This window comes from Carcharodon carcharias, chromosome 5 (assembly GCF_017639515.1).
Source record: "Carcharodon carcharias isolate sCarCar2 chromosome 5, sCarCar2.pri, whole genome shotgun sequence".
NCBI classification, from domain to species: Eukaryota; Metazoa; Chordata; class Chondrichthyes; order Lamniformes; family Lamnidae; genus Carcharodon; species Carcharodon carcharias.
Genome location: NC_054471.1, coordinates 71097672 through 71116780, shown reverse-complemented (window position 1 = coordinate 71116780; position 19109 = coordinate 71097672). Strand labels below are relative to the sequence as shown.

The window sequence follows — 19109 nt, the reverse complement described above, 5'->3', positions numbered from 1 at the left end:
CTGTTAGCTTGAACCATAATGGATACTGCTCCAACCTTAATAAATACATTACAAGGGGCTGTGAGCGCCTCCACGAGTGACTGCGCCAAGACCACCTTTTGCAACTTGTCCAGTCAGCCAGTTGCTCTGCTGCCCCCTAAAACACACATTAATTTGCAGCCTGTGCCCGAGAGGTGAAAAGTTCTGGAGCATTTGATGGCACTTTCATGCTTTTGCATTGCATGAGTCAGCAGAAAGGCTTCAGACGCTTGACTCCATGCATATCAAAGGAGCTGCAGCTGAGCGGTCTTTACTGCCGAAGAATACTCACTTTGGATTTCCAAGTATGGGCTGCTTTCTCACCCCCTTCCTCCCTGGCTTGAGCCCCAGTGGAGCCCTTGCCCCCGGCACCGTGCTGAAAGTCAGCCAGGAAAACATGACTTGCCTGTGCCCCGCCGAGTGCATAGCAACCTTTTCCTGATGCCCTATGAGTGGTACGAGCACTGTGCAAGGTTGTGTGGAGTTACCTCTTGAGCTCCCCTCAAAGTTCAAGTTGCCAGGCGTATGCCTTTTAAAGGCAATCTTGAAGCACACTGTTGCGAAGTCATGCTGAGATGGGCAGTAAATTTAGTGTGGGGGGACGATTCTGGCGAGCAGGGCTTATAACTAGATGCAAGTATATTTAAATGATGTTCCCAACGTGTGGCAGCAGGAAATACGGTCCACTATTGACAAGTGGAGTGGACAATCGCAAATTGGTTTCATAATGGCGCAAAACTGATTTTTGGCCTTATCGCTGTATCAAGAATTTAGCTCATCTTCACAGTAATTTAAAAATCTTCCATTTGAATAGTTAATCAGTATTTCGCTCTCATGAATAAAAGAAAGTAGTCACTGATCCCACCATATTCCCTCCTTCATCTCCATCACTTGTTTTTCCTTTAGTGTTCAATTTTCTTCACAATATTTTTATGATCCTGTAATTATATTATTTTTCTTCTTTTTCTGTGCTACTGACTTGTGAATAGCAGCCTCTATAATTACCTATTAACAGTATTTAAACTGTATTTCAGAGTCACTCTGAGTTAGACATTTTGCATTGTTTGTTTTGGTTTGTTTGAAGCTCTAATCGGTTAATTCGATACTTCTATAGATCCTTGAATTTGTAAGTATGGATGAAGCTAAAGTCAACTATGCAACTCAAAGTAGTGAAGGTGGTTGGCGGAAAATAGCCTGGGCATTTCTAAAGGTAAGGTGTTGTGGACCTAGCCGTATTCTCAAGTGCAAAGCAGGCAATTGGCTGCAATATTTTCAAGACCTTGACAGATTTTTGTTTCTGACACAAGTCATTTCTGATTTAGTTTGTGCTTCATGATACCTGTTAATGTAAATAGCACTCACTTTTCCGGTCTAGATAATTTTCGTTATTATTCTCATCTTAATTGGGTTGGGGCTGATGCCAGCTGGAGGAAAGGGAGATTGTGTGTACGTGAATTAAAAGGGAGCAACCTCTTTGGCTGCTGAAATCGAAGCACTGCTGCGTGAGATGTTTGCCTTCTTTGCCGTTCCACAGTGCCATCCCAAAGCTCATGCAGCCAAAATCTAGGTCACCACTGTGACTGACTGTCCCTGTGTATATGCAAACTTTACATAGCACGGGAGCCGCAGATGTCCTGATAAAGTACAGCTCAATATCTGCCCCTCTACTGATCCAGACCCTGAGGATGCAGGCTAGCACCATGTTTGCCAGCTTGATAGCGCCTACAGAAATTGGTGGTGGTATCTTGGCAGATGTGGTCAAAGCAGCAAAGCTGGGTACAGATCACTCTGGAAAAGCTCCCTTTTGAGCAGTACCATGTAAAGGATAGCATTCAGAATCTTTCAACTTAACAGTTAGACATTCACATCTCAAGAGATGACAATGGGGTTTCACATGCTAGCACTGCTACTGATGGGCAGAGAAGCTTCAACCAGTACAAAGTCTGCCAAAATGCATTGTTGTCTCCCTGAAAATGGGATGGCACAGAGTAAATTTTGAACAGCCTGACCTGCCTGGCATCCCTCCATATCCTTGACTGCCTCTAAATGCATCAATTCAGAGAATGCCAATTGGCAACCTTTTAGTGCTGTTAGAGAAAGCTAGATCAAAAAGAACATGAATTCTGATAAGGTCATTTACCTGAAACATGTAACTCTTGTATCTCTCTCCACTGATGCTGCTTGATCTGCTGAGTATTTTCTGGCATTTTCTTTTTATTTCAAATTTCCTGAATCCCTCAGTATTTTGCTTTTGTAAAATCTAAAATACAACTGGAACGAATAATCAAGTGCCAGTAGGAAAATAAAATCTACAGACCTTCTCCTATCTGCAGATCCTTCCAATGGCTCCTTCATATCGGGTTAAGATGGACACTCTGGGGACTCAGAATCCAGTGCAGCCTTGGCTGGAAAGGGGCACAGCACTCATCCCCACCCCTTTATACAAAACACAAATGGAGCATTCTGCTATTTCTGCCTTCACATGCCTGCCCTAGAGTCAACGGGAAGATTTAGCTAGGCCCAAAGCGAGCAGCATACCTGGGCCCAAAGCGGACTAAAATAATTTTATACTTTATATTTCAACATTGTTCTTTGATTTTAATCTTCCTCTCATAGAGACTTGTACTGGGGTGAATCTGCATTGATTTGCTCTTCATTTGAGAGCCTGAGCAAGTGGGTACAAGCAGACATTTTGATCATAAAGTATAATGTTTTCCCTTTTTAACAATTTCTCTTTTTCAGAAGTTTGTGCTCAGGATTTGGGTGCTTGTATTGATGTTTCATAACTTCCCTGAGATGTTATGTTGTGAGAATGTTTTATTGTCTTGCTTTGTGGTATCAAGAGTTATACAGTGCATGTGTAAGCCAGACCATGTGCAGGCAGTGTTCTCCTCTCCTTGAATGACATTAGTGAACCATTGGGTTTATATCTTTTTTTTTTCTGGTCCCTACCCTGATTTTATTTAGATGAAAGCAAAATACTGCAGATGCTGGAAATCTGAAATAAAAACAAAATGTTGGAAATTCTCAGCAGGCTTGGCAGCATCTGTGGAGAGAGAAACGGAGTTAACGTTTCGAGCCCATTTGACTCTTCAGTTCAATTTCAGATTCAATTACCTCAGTTAATTGCAGGTAGTAGAATGTGAATTCAATAAATATCTGGAATTAAAAGTCTGACCATGAAACCATTGCCGATTGTTGTAAAAACCCATCTGGTTCACTTCTGTCCTCACTTGGTCATGTGACTCCAGACCCCCAACAATGTGGTTGACTCTTAAAAATGCCCTCTGAACAAGGGCAATAAAGAATGGGCAATAAATGCTGGCCTAGCCAGTGCTGCCCACATCCCACAAAATAACATTTTTTTAAAAATTTGAAATGGTAGGATTTGAACACTCAGCCTCTATTGGCCCTAGTCCAGTGCAATAATTGCTACATTTTCATATCTGTCCACATGTGCTGTTGGTGGATAGCAGTCAAAAGCAGAAATTCTAACCATTTGCAACCTTCACCACCGACAAACAGTGGCAGCAGTGTGTAGCATCTATTAGAAGCACCGCAGCAACTCACCCAAGGCTCCAAATCCGTGACCTCGCTCACCTAGAAGGACAAGGGCAGCAGATACATGGGAACACCACCACCAGCAAGTTCCCCTCCAACCCATACACCATCCTGACTTGGAACTATACCATCATTCCTTCTCTATCGCTGGGTTAAAATCCTGGAACTCCCTTCCTGACAGCACTTTGGGTGTAGCTACACCAGATGGACTGAAGCAGTTCAAGAAGAAGGCTCACCACTACCTTCTCGTGGGCAGTTAGGGATGGGCAATAAATGTTGGCCTTGCCAGCAATGCCCACATCCTGTGGGGGGAAAAAAGATTTTTAAAAATCCCTTTTTTCTCTTGGATAAGATTGTATAGATCATCACAGAACAAAATAAGTTTACTGCCATGCAATACACATTCATTAAGGTCTAATGGCACATTTAAAGTTTTTTTTTCAAAATGTATCTATTTTTCTCTATTTAAAGGTTAAAAAGAAAGAAACTCTCATAAAATAGCAGTTCAGGAAGGGATTTATTTCTTTATCTACCCACAGATGAAAATATACCCATTGCCCATGAAATTCCAGGGGCTAGAGAGAACAGTCTGGTTTTCATCTGGGGGAGCCCAATCCAATCAGGATTCCACCCAGTTTATCCAAACATTTTCTAAATGTTTGTATAAGGCTGAAGTTGGATCTTATACTAATTCCTTTTCTCCTTCCTTTCCACACTCCCCATGTTGAGATGTGTATTGCAGGGGTGGAGAATTCCTAAGCTTCACTGATTTCAGAACTAGCATTCCCAGCTGAGATATCTGACCCCAAAGGGGATTGATTTACCTTGTCCAGAGGCTAAATTGCTTTTTTTTTTCAAACCAGAAATTAAAGAATAGTGTTTTTCTTCTTTCCTGCAGTAGGATTAGGTCTCTAACCTAGGGCAGGTGGAGTGGGCCTCCAGGAATTTGGAGCTATTGCCTTTTATATGTGTTTGCATTTGTTTTTATTTGCTCTTACGTTATATTATGCTATAGTTTTTTTCTTTCATTCAATGAATACTGGAAATAGGTAGTTGAGTTAACATGTCCCACATATAAACTCGGACATTTCTATTGTCATTAAATAGTTGGTAGGTGCTAATGGAGTGTTGAACATTGATCGAAAACTGCGTCTACAGTTGTATTATCCAACTGCAAAAGTCAAGAAGCTTTCCAATTCCATTGAAGTGTTTGAATGGTGGAAGAAACGCCCTTGGAATCATTATCCTTCAACATTGTACATTACAGTGAAAGGCTTAAGGTTACCACAAAACGTGAGTCTAATTTAAGAAACTTCAAAAGCCTGTACACATGCTGTATGTTTTCTGGAACTGTGAATTGCTTCTTGAAGCCTTACATACACAGATTTTTGAAGTAGCAGTTTATAGAAAAATCTTCAAATAAACTTTTCCAAAAGAGGAATTGAAAAAAAACATTTTATATAGAAGAATCTTTGAAAAGTTATTCACGAAATAACATTCTTTGCAAGGAGTATTTTTGTTATTATAAACAACAAAGTATGCAAGACTAAATCATGTACTGTGCTTTCAATTTATATAGATGTGATTTTCCTTTGCGTTTTTTACTCCGGAAAACTTGGAACTAAAATATGATTGTAGTAGGAGGAGAAGGCAGATGCATCATTCAAGCATAAACCAGACCAAATACTGATTGGCAAATCTGAATTATAGCTCACTATTGTGTTACTGCCAATGTTTTGGTTAATTTAAATCTTGAAGGGATTTCACTTTGTTTTCTCTCAAATGGATCTCTCCTTGCTGGTGGTTTTACAGTATTAGATTTTGATCAGTGCTTGTAAATAGTTTACCGCATACAGGCAAACCAGAATTGATGTTATTGGCAGGGGAGCTATTCTGGAATTTAACTTGCAGCCATGTGTTTTTCCTGTGCAAAACCACCAGAATGGTGCTGGTCATAGTATTGGGCTGGAAGATTTTTCAACGTTCAAGATGTGCACCTGTAAAGGACAGTAAGCAACCCTTACCCCAAAAATAACCAGGCCATGCAAAATTCATGTTCAAAATGGCCAGAGCTAGCAGCAATCACAAGGCACTAAGTCAAATTTTGCTGTGGCCTTAGGCCAGCACAGATTAAAGTACAAATGGCATTAAGGCAGTTGTGGGCATAAGTCAAATTTCTTGGCAACTCTGACATTCAGTGTTGTGTCTTTTAACATTTAGTTAGAGTCCCCTGCTGGGAGGGCTCAGATGCAGTGTGTGGCCTACCCACTGTTATGACACAGCAATTGGTAAAGGCTGTTATTTAAAATCCCAGAGGGAAACTTTAAACAACTGTCATGATATATATTTTCAATTGGTATGTTTGAGATGCAGCTCTAAATTCAGGAATAAAACCACCAGTTCGAGAGAGGTTTATATATCAAACTAAATGAGACCTTTATTAATTTACAACAAACTAAACATATACACATGGCTACAAATTACTATCATAACTTTTAACAAATTCCCAAATGAATTTCCACTAAGGCAACAATAACTAGTAGACTTAAGCAGACACCAGACAAAGCATTTTCACCTTATGAATTCAAAATGATGTTCCTTTCAATTTGGTTCCTTTGCAGACAGTTGTAGGCTTACAGCTGCTTTGATGTTACATGCTTCTGCCTTGCACACACAAGAACCCCCTTCTGTTATACTCAGCACTTCTCGAAGTGTAAATTCTCATTGTACTACCAGGCCCTTTGAACTCCTTTCATAGTACCAATTGTATTAGTAATATAAACATTGCTTGGTGTCTCCTAGCTAGGTGCAAGATTTCACTCCCATTCTTGAATGCTCTATTCAACAAAATGCAAATGTACCTCTACCTCTGTTTACATCTCAAAATTATAATAGATCAAAACACCCAGACTAGCTGGTTTTAATCCAGTTAACATGCACACAGACACATCCACAGACTAAACCTCTATCTAAAAAAATAATTTCCAATAACATATACATTAATAGCTTCATGAAACCCGCCACCTACCCTCCAACCTCCTGACTTGTCTCCTAATTTGCAGTGGAGGTGTCAGGCAGCCCACCCACCTTTGGGCCTATTGGGGCCCTAAGTGGCCAACTAATACCAAACCAAGCAGGTTATATGCAGTCTGGCAGTTTTAGCTGCACAGGCTGATGTTGGGTAAGGTTGATAGCTCTTTTGGGGGCCCCTTGTGTCCATCAGAGACATCCCCCACTGTCCCGCCAAGGTCAGACCCACCCCACTTAACCCTCCCTCCCACTTTCTCAAGCCTAGTCCCCCAATCTCCTCCCACCCTCTTTGGGACCTGCCAGCCAGACTCCACTGATACTCTGGACTTGCCTTCATTCCAGCCTATGTAACCTCTTCTTTGGAGACTGGCTATAGTCCCAGCAGTGGCCAAATCTTGAACCTTATGCTACTGGGTCCAGAGAGCTGTTGGCTATCAGATTGGCCAACAGTTCTCTTGAGCAGAATTTTGTCCCCAAAAGGGGTCAGAAATCTTGCCCTTAACCAATTTACACTCTGCCAAGTGTACAATAACTGCGAGACAGTTGATATAGGTGGGAATGTGTTCCCCGCTGCCTCTTCAGATAGCGGGGTAGGAAACACCGCCAAACAAAAAAATCCTGTCCTTAGAATGGTGAACTGTTTATTTTAAGCATTACTTTCTTTTCTATTTTCAAAACCATTTTTAAAGGTGACCTGTGAAACTTTTCATACTGTTCCTTATAGCCTGATCTAGAACATTATTTCAATAAAGAGCTTGATACTACATTCTCAGTAACTTCAGGGTGTTGATGGAATTAACAGGAGCTATTATTTATGTCCCATCTTCACAAAAACATACTGTAACTGCTGTTAAGTTCACTATCTATTATCATGAACTATATGTAAATGGTGCGTAATAGGCAGCCGATAAAGGTCTTGTTCAACAAAGTTACTACAATAACTAGACTTCAGAAATACTACATAGACTTCAGGACGTCCGGAGGTTGTGAAAGGCACTGTGCAAAATTGCAAGTTCTTCTTTAAGTTGTTGTGCCTCTGACATAGGTGAATCCTTCTGTACGTTCCATGATGGCTACTCAACGAGAACAAGGTACTATTTCATACGATGAGCTTCAAACTGAGTTGGTACAAAGAGCTGTTTCATCAAATATAGATTACCAGAAGTTGGATCTTTTGAAATGGACCAGACTACCTGGGCAGGTAAAGAAGCTGGCTTAACCTATGCTATTATTGCAGTAGAAATAAAGATCAGGAAAGATGTAAAATGAGCTAACGATTCACTATAGCACTATTGTCCAAAATGAAAAAATTACCTCCACTGCATTTATAAATTTTGTTCATTATTTTAATTGATTTTATTCTTCTGAAGCCCCCTCTTGCATACTTCTTAGAAGTTGCCTTGCTTCTCTGTTGTACGGAAGATTATGGCCTGAATTTTTAGGATGGCGAGGTCTTGATTCCCGCGACTCCAACTGCCCTGCAGCCAATTAATGCTCCAACGAGAGTAATAGGCTGCAGGCGGGACTTCTGCCCCTCACTTGGAAGGAGGTCCTACCCTAGAGAGCTGCTGGCCAATCTGATTGGACGGCAGTTCTCCAGTCCCTACAGGGTCAGGAGCTGCAGTGGACAGAGAAGGGACTAGGTCCAGGAACCGGAGGCTCAGGTAAGTTCAGGGGTCCCAGGGTGGGGAGGGTAGGGAAGGCCTGAAGGGAGTGATTGGGGTCTTGGGGAGGAGGCCGGGGCAGGGAGGGAGGTCTGGAGGCCACTGGACTTAAATGGAGGCACTTGACTTCAGAAGGGGACTTCTGGTGGAGGCATCCCCCACTTCCTGCCCTGGTTGTAATTTTGATATATTTCCAGTTTCCCCCACGGAGATTCAATCTTCGGTCAGCCTAAAAATTGAGGCTGGGCGGGAATGGTCCTTAAGTAGCCATAAATTGGGGCAAGTTAGGGCAAGGGCGGTCCTCCCGTCCGAGGCCTTGCCCGTCCCAGTGTAAAATCAGTGAGAAGTTGGGATGGGTGGCAATCCGGATGGAATCCCGTCCCTTCAATTTCACATTCTCCACAACCCCCCACCATCCCCCACCCCCACTCACCTCACAACCTGCCAGTGGGGGAATATCAAATTCAGGCCTATGTTCTAATTGTAATGTTGACATGTAAACTTTACAACTTGGCTACCTTCCTTTTAGGTTTGTCGTATTCCTAACCAGCTTTTGCTGTCATTTCGAGGAGGACAGATAGGATGCTTCTTTATTGAATTTTCTCATGATGGAAGAAGTTTGGCAGCATCATGTGCTGACCGGAATGGCCATTTCATTGTAGGTGAGAATTAGCAAGAGTGAAGAAACAAAAAGGGGGAGTGAGAGTTCTTCATGTAGCTACTCCGTACTTGATATGATAATGTATTGTATTCTAGATTTCAACGTCATATCTTTTTTACTAGTGATCCTTGAGTGAAAATAGCCATCAACAATTAGAAAAGACCCATCCTTATTCTTCAATTATGTCACCTGTAATGCAATTGAGTATCCTAAAATTGAAGTGTTGTGATATGAGGCTTATGTTCTTACCATTAATTTTTTTCTGCTTGCATACAATCTTTTTTTATGGCTTGAATGATTTTGCAGAGTTTCACAAAATTCTCCAGCGTCTTAAGCAGCCATGTTGCATGTAACAGGGTTACAGAATCACCATCCTGATGCTGCCTGGGATAGACACCAGTAACATTCCTGCTCCAGTGCTCTGTACTGTAAAACTGTATATCAGAACTCTAGCACAGTAGTAGAATAAGCAATTAGGTGACCTGGATGCAATACAGCAGCTCACCAAGGCTCCTTCGACAGTACATTCCAAACCCATGACCTCTACTACTTAGGACAAAGGCAACAGTTGCATTGGAACACCACCTGCCAGTTCCACTGCAAGCCACACACCATCCTGACTTGGAACTATATCGTGATTCATTCATTTCTGTCGGCTCAAAATCCTGGAACTCCCTCCCTGACAACATTGTGGGTGTACCTGCACCACATGGACTGCAGTGGTTCAAGAAGGCAGATCAGCATCACCTTTTCAGTGGTAATTAGGAATGGGCATTAAATACTGGCCTTGCCAGCGACGCCCACATCCTATGAAAGAATTTTAAAAAAGAAATGTATAAGCAGCATCCATCCTGTGGAGAAACAGTTATTTGAGACTTCAGCTCCTCTGGGATTGGACTATTTAAATAAGAGCAGCCTGATTAAAAATGTCACTAATATCCATTCTACCCAACAGCCCCTGAAAGAAATTCTGTTCTACCTCAGTTGGTTCATGTAGTCAGACTTAGTCACAGTTTCAGAGGGATATAATTCCATATGGATAAGTGTTAAATATTTATTAAAAAAATCTTGGTCAGGATTTTTCGTGCCCACCAGCGTTGGGTGTGAGCGGACAATGTTGCATGGTTGGGTTCATGATGATATAATACCAGTTCGTGATCGTCCACTTAGCCTGCTGATAGTGGGCCGTGTTCTCTGCCATCTGACATTGGGAACCTCATTGTAATACATAAGCTGGAATCGCGACCCTGCCCCCGCCCAGTGGATCATCCGCCCTCATCAGTGGGAAAACACACCGACGTGTTTCACAACAGCGCATAAGCGACATGCATTTGGCGGACTACACTTGCTTGGGACATCAAGGCTTGTTACCTGCCTTACTGCGATCAGTACTCGCAGTTATCAGCACCAGGCTTCAGAGGTAGCACCACACCACTTTTAGGGGGGCTCAAGGCAGGTCTGTACCTACCAGATATGTCATATGTGGGTGGTTTTTCAATGGTTGCAGGGCTGGGGTTTGCTTGGCAAAGGGGGAGAAGTGGCCTCAGGCAAGGGAAGAGGCTGCAGGATGAGGGCTGTACTGGGGAAGGAGGGTAACCCAGGGTGTGTGTTGGGGCACATGTTGATCTGTGCAAGTGGCCTCAAACTGGTGATGCCTGAGGAGGAAGTCTCCATAGGACATGAAGCCAGATGGACATGTGAGAGTATGTGTGAGAATGGGTGGTGATGTCCCTTGAGCTGACAGCGAGTGAGATGCCAATGAATGTGTGATGGGCTTGGGTGTGAGAGTGTAGAATGTTGAGATGGTTACTATACCCTGGCTGCACGGAGATCATTCATCCTTTATCTGCATTGGATGGCCAGCCTCTTCTGTGCAGCATTGGCACTGATCACCACTGGCATCACCTACCAAGCCATAGTGGTAATGTTGCTGCCCCTCCTGTGGCCAGAGTGGGGATAGAGGACATCACAGCGGGTCTCCACGACGTCCAAGGGTGCTCGATGGCTGCAGCCTTCTTGTCTTTCAGGGCCATGTCTTGTTTGCAGCTGTCCTGGGCTGTGCTTTAAATGTGTCTGGCATGATGAAGCGGTGAGATGACGGCGTGGCAGTCGAATCGGAACCCGTCTCCATCGAAATGGCATGTTACCCAGGAATACTTGGGACAATCGGCATGAAACCCCGCAATCGCACTTAGTGCAAATCTGGGATGATTCCACCCCTTGTTACCCTTTGTGTTCAGGGGGATCTCTGTTTTGGTTACTTGGAAGAAGTAATGCTGAGAACAGAGAGAGTATTAGCATTCTGGGTTGGGAACTTTGTCTGCTTGCATGAAGCTTTGGGTCTGAAAAATCTCCCAAGGGAGATTTCAACCAGGTATTGTCTTTGGTCTCTAGGTTTGGCATAAGAAAGCTTAATAATTAGTCTTAGGATCTGTTTCACCTCCAGTTATATGCTTCCTCAACAATAACCTCCTTTACCTTACTTAACCTTTGTATCTTTATAAAACACTCTGTATCATTTAGATCCATATCCCATTCACAGCCATGTTTTGATATTTGCAGTAGTTTCATCAAATGAACACACCCTGATTTTCAAAAGTTAATTCCAAATGCTCTTTACATAGATATAGAAATATCCATCTTCATCAGACCTTCTTCAGAAATATCCACCCTAATCAGATCTCCTTTTTATATTTTGATCTCTGTTATACTTGCATTTTTTCTCTTTTCCTGGAGAAACATTATCTCCTGTTATCTATTGATCCACCAGCACACCATTATTTACTTGCTAATATATTTCACCAAACTGTTATTTCCATCCCCTTTCAAACTTAGTGGCTGCTAATTACTGTCATTGCCACTGGAATTCCTCCAGGATTCACCGGGCTCCAGCCAGAGACTACTGGAGCCCACTGGAAAACAAAGATAAGATGGCTGTACTGATCTTCTTTGCTTTCAAGAGTTTTCTTGATGCCAGTGTGTCACAGTGTCAAAGAAAAGTGATATAGCAAGAAACTAGGAATTGTATGAAACGTAAAATAAATATCTGAATTAAATAAAAAAGCAAATAAAACTGCAATTTCATATTTGTTCAGAATTGATAATTATACAAATAATTGCAAGACTATGATGTCACTAGATGGCAGAAAAAATGATATCTACACTTTAGAAATTGCAAACGTTAAAAATGAGTGGGAAGATTTTGTAATGGACTTCTAGACTAATTCATGCCTTTTTGTTTAATTACTTAGTTTACGAAATTCCTTCTGGGCATCTATTAGGAGAATTCAATGGACATTTTAACATTGTGTACTCTCTGTGCTGGTCGAATGATGATAAAACTCTTCTCTCGGCATCATCGGATGGTACAGTAAGGTTAGTGTTAGTTTCAAATTAATTTCTTCTGAGTGTGGAATAATTTTAATTGAAAACATACTGCAACTTTTTTTGCCCCATGCCAACTTTGCTGCCTTCCCTTTGAAGACATTGACTCCATTCCTGCTTACAGTGCCACTGATGTTGGTCACCCTTTGGTATCTCATCCATGGTAGCCATCATGTTTTCCATAGACCAATAAGAATTTGGCAAAGCTGGTGTTTGCTGTTTGCTTGAACTTGCTGACTGTGGTTAAGTCTGGCTATAACTTGACACACAATTTTACTCTCAAGCCCTGAGATTTTTTTCTATACTGAATTTTATTGCGTTCCCAGTATTCCCAACACAGAGCATGTTTTTGGTAACCAAAGATTCGAATTGACCCACAAAAAGGAACTTGTGTCAGGACTCACACTTAAGAAATAAGATTCTTTTTAAATAAACGCCATAGCAAGGTTTGAATTAGCAGTCTAAACCGTGTTTTCAGGCCTCCAGGATGTTGGAATGGCAATCGTTTTTAGTTTTGATATTGTCTCAGTTTTCAAACTAGAAAATCAGGTTTATGAAAGGTGAACGTTACTTCAAGTTGGATTTGGTGAAATTAGTGCATGAATGGAGTTTGATTTAGAGAGAGCTTGTAACCGCACTTGCATAATTTTGACTTGTGGCCAATTCCAGGTGGGTGACAGCACTTCTCTACACCATATTACCAAAAGACCTGCCCCAGGAATCATGGTCAGACCTTATCTGTTGACCGTGATTCTTCCAGAGGCCCTGAATTAATGTTGATTCGGCCAGAGCTGTGAATTATCACTATAGACACAATATAAATCTAAGTAATTGTGAATAAATATTTATGAATGAACATAATTCATCACCGAGGAAGTTAATATTGATATCATGGCTTTTGCTAATTGTGAGAGAACTTTTAATGTACCTTTTAATTACTAGATATCTACTGTTATACTTTGGCATATTCACATCATACTTTCAAATGTAACAGACCGTAAACAGAAATTTGATTATGTGAATGTTTGGTGCATCTAATTTTCATGAGTACAAATATTCAGATGGTTCAGTGAGTAAATGCATTGCATGATAGAGAACTGAGTCTTTCAGACCAGGTTGGCCTCAGTTCTGATATTTGCCTATTCTGACCTAGCTTATCTCAACAAGTTGGCATGGGAAAACTGCAGTTCATCTTAATACTTTCTGGTGGAAAGTTGTTTCTAAAATCAGCAGGGTTATAGCCTTTCATCAATGTTTAGCAATTCCAGCTGGGAATGTGAGGGTCTCAAATGTTGGGTAATGAGGCCTGGACATATTATGCCCATCTCAGTGCTATGATCAAGCAACCTACTTTTGTTCACCGCTTGGCTCGTACATAAAGATGGTGCACTTGGATGAGGTACTGTTGGGCTACCACGCTTGTGGAACATTACTGCAACATGAAGCAGTGCCTTCAGTTGGTCTCATAATTAGGATAGGAAGGGTTAAATTCACTATGTTTCCCATTCCTGCTCACCATCTAGTTGCTCTTGTTGAAAGAGTTGATGCCTGTAGCTGTTGCACCTTGATAGTTGAGGAGGTAAACATTCTTTAAAAAAAAGTTTTTTATTTAACATTATTTCAGCATGTTGCTACTTGATGCTGTATCACATCACTCTTTGAATCTCAGAATAACTGATTAATACAGAGATTATCTCGGATAGTGCTTGTATAGTATATAAGATTGGAATTTGAAATGCGTTGAATATATACCCAATAACTGATTGACATTGCTGATGCAAGTTCATTACTGCAGAGGTAGTTACAGAAAACACCTGTGCCTATAGTTTTTTGAAATATTTCAAGTTTTTTACGTATTACATGATTTATAAAATTAGTCCAACTCCTAAATGTGGTTTTGTAATATGCTTATTTTATCTAAGTACTGGATGATCATGCAATCTATTAGGTGAGTTGTTTTAGAAAAATGCTAAACAAACTTCAGTTTTACTGTTTACTGTTTTTAGGGTTTGGAATACAGAAAACTATCAGAGCCCAGCTGAAAAAATCCTTCCACATCCTTCATTTATCTATACTGCAAAATATCATCCATTTGTGCAATACCTCGTAGTTACAGGAGGTTATGACTCTATTATCCGTGTCTGGAATATAAATGTGAATGAAGCGAATGGTCAGTTGCTCCAGGAACTTGATGGCCACAAAAGCTTCATTAACATTCTTTGCTTTGATGCTGAAGGTTAGTTTAGTAATTATTACATTCTATTTGTAAACAAGCAAAAATTAGCCATCTAAATTGTTGTATAGCTTTTTAAAAGTTATGGGGTATGGGTCTTACCATAATTCTGTAAGTTTTACCCCTAGTATATATTAAAAATTAAATTCAAAAGCTGTTAAAAATGTATCAACATTTGGTTGCAGTTTTTTGTTCATTCATGGGAGGTCAGCATCGCAAGCTTTATTTATTGCCCATTCTAATTGGGCATAAGCAACTGCCCTTGAGAAGGTGGTGTGCTGCCTTCTTGATTGGTTTGGCACAACTGAGTAGCTTGCTAGGCAGTTAAGAGTCAACCACACTGCTGTGGTCACATGTAGGCCAGATCAGGTAAGGACAGCAGATTTTCCTAAAGGGGCAATTGTTTCATTAGACTTTTAATTCCATGTGTTTTTTTTATTGAATTCAAATTCTATCATCTGCTTTGGGTGGGATTTGAACCCAGGTCCCCAGAGCATTACTGGATTACTAGTCCAGTGACAATACCGCTATGCCATTGCCTTTCTTAGATTATGTCTGTAGGTGGGACAGAGTTTAAGCCTTTGAACTAATGTCACATGACAGGCTACCTGATTGGATCTAATTCTGCCTTAAATTGATATTGGCAGAATAGAACCAGTAAGTGCCTGCATAAATAAGAAGCACCAAAACATACAGCAACACTAAATTGTTATGCCTCTGGTGAATACCAGTATTTTACAAAGACCTATGATTCTCAAAATGCAGAAGCAGCATCTTTTGAACCTTTTTCTTGGCACCTCTATGCCATCCTCTTTTGACCTGCTAAATGACTGCAAGTTCGTTATGGTTAACTCCCTCCTATTACTCCATAACATCATGCCTGTATTTTCAGCTGCTTCACTGTGATGGCTTGCACCTTTGTATAAACTCCTCCCCCATTTTAGTCTTTGGAACTTTTTGAGCTTAATGTTTTCTAAGAACTCTGTAAAACCAACAGCTTTAAAGCTTGTCTCTATACCTGTTCCACTCCTCTAACTGCATAAACACTGAACTTAAAGAAGGTGTCTGCAGAGATGAGCCCACACACCTGGTGCGAGCTTAGCTGAGCACCATGTGGTTGAGGCCATTAGCAAGCGTACAATGAGCGTTCACCAACAGTACACAGCTTGGGGAGATCATAATGTCAGTCATTGTGCAGCACTGATTTGATGCCTGTGCTGCAATTTTGGAGCACAGTGCTCTAGCTAATGCAATCTTATAAGCTCTCATAGCTAAACACATGTTCAGCAGCAGGAAGGCCCCCCTGCCCCTCCAATGCATCACCTCACTCCACCGACATTATTTAGAGAGATCATCAGTTACTTTTCGGGTTAGTTGCTGCTTGATTTACTGACTGGTTATTTAACGATCATACATGCTTGGTGCTTTCTAGAATTCTTTCATGCTGCAAAAGTCTATAAGAAGGGATGTGGCAGGTGTTGAAGGACTTCCTGCTGACTTCATGGCCAGGATTTTCCGTGCCTGACGATGTCGGGCGTGTTCAGTGGCGTGAGCGAACAATATGTTGAGAAGACCAAAAATTAGTTTCACAATGTCATGAAACTAGTTGGCAATCGTCCGCTCCTCCCGCCAATGGCAGGCCATGTTTCCCGCCATCGGATGTCAGGAACCTCATTGTAATACACCAGCATATCATTATAAGGCCAACCCGCTGGATCATCCACCCACATCGGCATGTTTCACAACAGCATATAAGTGATGTGTACCTGGCAGGCTGCACTTCACTCAGGATCTCTAGGTTTGTTTGTCTACCATGTTTTGGTCAACATATGCAGTCATCAGGCCCAGGCTTCACAGAAAGCACCACATCACTTTTAGGGGGGCTCACAGGTAGGTCTCTACCTACCAGATCAGTCATATGTGGGTGGCTTTTCAATGGCTGCAGAGCAAGGTCTTGCTTGGGGAAGGGGGAGAAGTAGCCTCAGGCAAGGGAAGAAGCTGCAGGACAAGAGCTGTTCTGGGGAAGGAGGGTATCCCAGGCCATGTGTGGGGCACATGTTGACCTGTGCAAGTGGCCGCAAGATGGTGAGGGCTGAGGAGGCAGTCTCCAGAGGAGATGAGGCCAACTTTTTATGTGAGGGAATGTGTATGAGAATGGGTAGTGATGTCCCTTGAGCTGGCAGTGAGTGAGATGCCAGTGAATGTGTGTTGGGCTTGAGTATGTGAGTTTAGAGTAATGAGAAGGTTGCCATACCCTGGCTGCACGGATGAGATCATTCATACTCCATCTGCATTGGATGGCCAACATCTTCTGTGCAGGATTGGCACTGACCACAGCTGCCATGCTGGATTGGTGGTGCCACTGCCCGTCCTGTGGCCAGAGCAGGGGTAGAGGACATCACAGCGGGCCTCCATGGTCTCCAAATGGCATTCCAGTGACGTGTCATTAAACCTGTGGGCTGCAGCCTTTTTGCCGCTCATGGATATCTTCCCTGCAGTAGTTGTGGGCTGGAAGCGCTGGGATGTGTGCTTGTGGCTGGACCTTAAATACGGCATCCGGTGTGATGAAGCTGCGAGGTGATGGCGGGTGGACAAATGCGAGCCCACCCGCTATGGAAACAGTGTGTATCCCTGGAATGCATAAATAATGTGGCGGGTGTGGGACAATATAACCTGAAAATCCACCAACGTGGCTGACGGGTATAACATCATCTTACCCACCTGCTACTGCACTTAATGCAAATCTGGGACGATTCCGTCCCATGCCTTCTGCACAAATCAATTGCTTGCAGACATGGGTGAACTAATAGATGTTCCCCGTGGAATACAGTATAACTGGGAGAATGAGCAGAGTTGTTGTGGAGCAGAACCAGCTAGAACAGGGAAGGAAGGTGGTGGCCTCTCAGCGGCATGCTATTTCTGCCCAGGATGTTCAGGGAGCAATTTCACTTACTGAACCTCAATAAAGGACACTCTGAGACAACTGTGCTTCAGTAAGGGCATCCTTACTGAAATCTGTTAGTTGCTGCAGCCAGTACTGCAACAGGACAGGGATTATGTTGCTGGTGGCTGTGACGATGACCATGGCCTGAACTTTCATGCATCCGGTTCCTTCCAAGCTGAAGCTAGAGATATTTGCAGCATCTTGCAGTTTCCTGTCCGCTGTTTGCGTAAGGGATATTACTGATGTTCTCTATTCAAAGAAGTTTACTGCATTTTGTGTTCTCACCCCAAGGAGTAACAAGCGGCCTTGCATGGACTGCCAGTTTCCCCATAGTGCGGGATGGCATTGATTGGACACATGCTACTTTGCAGACATTTACTGGACACATGCTACTTTGCAGGCACTGCATGCCAACTTTTAAGGTGTATTACTCTGTCACCATCTAAGTGTTGTGTGACCATATGCAGGGAACCATGCAGGTTAATGCCCTTCGTCCTTTGAGCAGTCATGATGCCTTCATTTTGTGGCAGTCTGCTGTGCTAAATGCATTTGAGCCACTGCAGCAAACCAAACGGTGCACAACCCATGCACATGTAGGCAGCTTGCATACCATGAAAGCTGTGCTGAACGTGAAATGTGATAGAGCAGACCATCAGCGTGCTGAAATAACACTTTTGCTGCCTGGTCTGTCCTGGAGGAACCCTCCAACACTCAGAGAGCAGGTGTTAAGATTCTTGGTAGTCCGCTGCAGGCTACAAAACACAACCATCATGAAAGCACAGCTCTTGCCACCATCTATACAATGAGTAATTGAGGAGGAGGAGGAAAGTAGAGGAAACCTAGACAGCACTTTTATGGCCAGGCTGCCCACGAAGAGATCATCTGAACCACTGCCAATCACCTGGGGTGGTGCCTCAGCAATCTTAGTAATCTGTGGGGAGGACAGAAATCTGTAACACCCTGAAAGCTCCTTCACTCAATGCAATCCCCAGTTTTGATGACAGTAGCCTGACCTTGCATGGCAGCAAGCTGACCTTGTACGACAGAAGTCTGAGCTTCCACTGCAGCATCTATACATTGCCTGGCTGCTTCTTATGCCACAATGGAAGCTGAGATATTGATCATCAGACGCTAGGTTGTTGTTGGGTCTGCAGTTGTGCTATTTGAGTTGGCTACCATTTCCATTCTGGGAAGATTGGGCTCAAAACTCTGCAAATTTCTGCAAAAGCTTGGCACTGGACACCTCCATGTGCTTTGACGCTGCACACATGTTTTCTGGTGGACGTGCCATTGCACAACGCATACCATATAGGCTGCTCCATTGAAATCTCATCTGCAACAGAGATTGTGTGCAACCGCTCTTTCCAGCAAGTTTGCATTTGCATAACTGTAGGCCACTCATGCCCAGTGTCTCACCATGTGCAGATTCCAACTTCTGTACTATTCTCTAATTTATGCAGTGTTGATATTGAAGCTGATAGCTGTGAATGTGAAATTGAGTGACACTGTTTTTTCTATATCACTGTCTTCTTGCTCTCCCATGTTTTGTCCTTGCACCCTGCATGGTCAGGTGGCAGTTGTTAGGCACCTGAAAGGAAAAAGGCTCAAGGGCAG

At 42.5% G+C, this 19109-nt stretch overlaps 1 protein-coding gene across 6 annotated transcripts in view; it reads left to right on the top strand.

The window, feature by feature from the left end:
• Positions 1-19109, top strand: part of ahi1 (Abelson helper integration site 1) — a 284978-nt gene that overhangs the window by 52788 nt on the left and 213081 nt on the right. For all 6 annotated transcript variants that reach the window (XR_005943129.1, XM_041188744.1, XM_041188742.1 and 3 more), the window contains 6 exons: positions 1133-1228; positions 4687-4872; positions 7655-7810; positions 8803-8935; positions 12186-12309; positions 14325-14554. Coding sequence is in view for 5 of the 6 variants with exons in the window: in XM_041188744.1 (XP_041044678.1) it covers positions 1133-1228; positions 4687-4872; positions 7655-7810; positions 8803-8935; positions 12186-12309; positions 14325-14554 (925 nt within the window). In the remaining variant the exon portion in view is untranslated. The remainder of the gene's footprint in view (positions 1-1132; positions 1229-4686; positions 4873-7654; positions 7811-8802; positions 8936-12185; positions 12310-14324; positions 14555-19109) is intronic.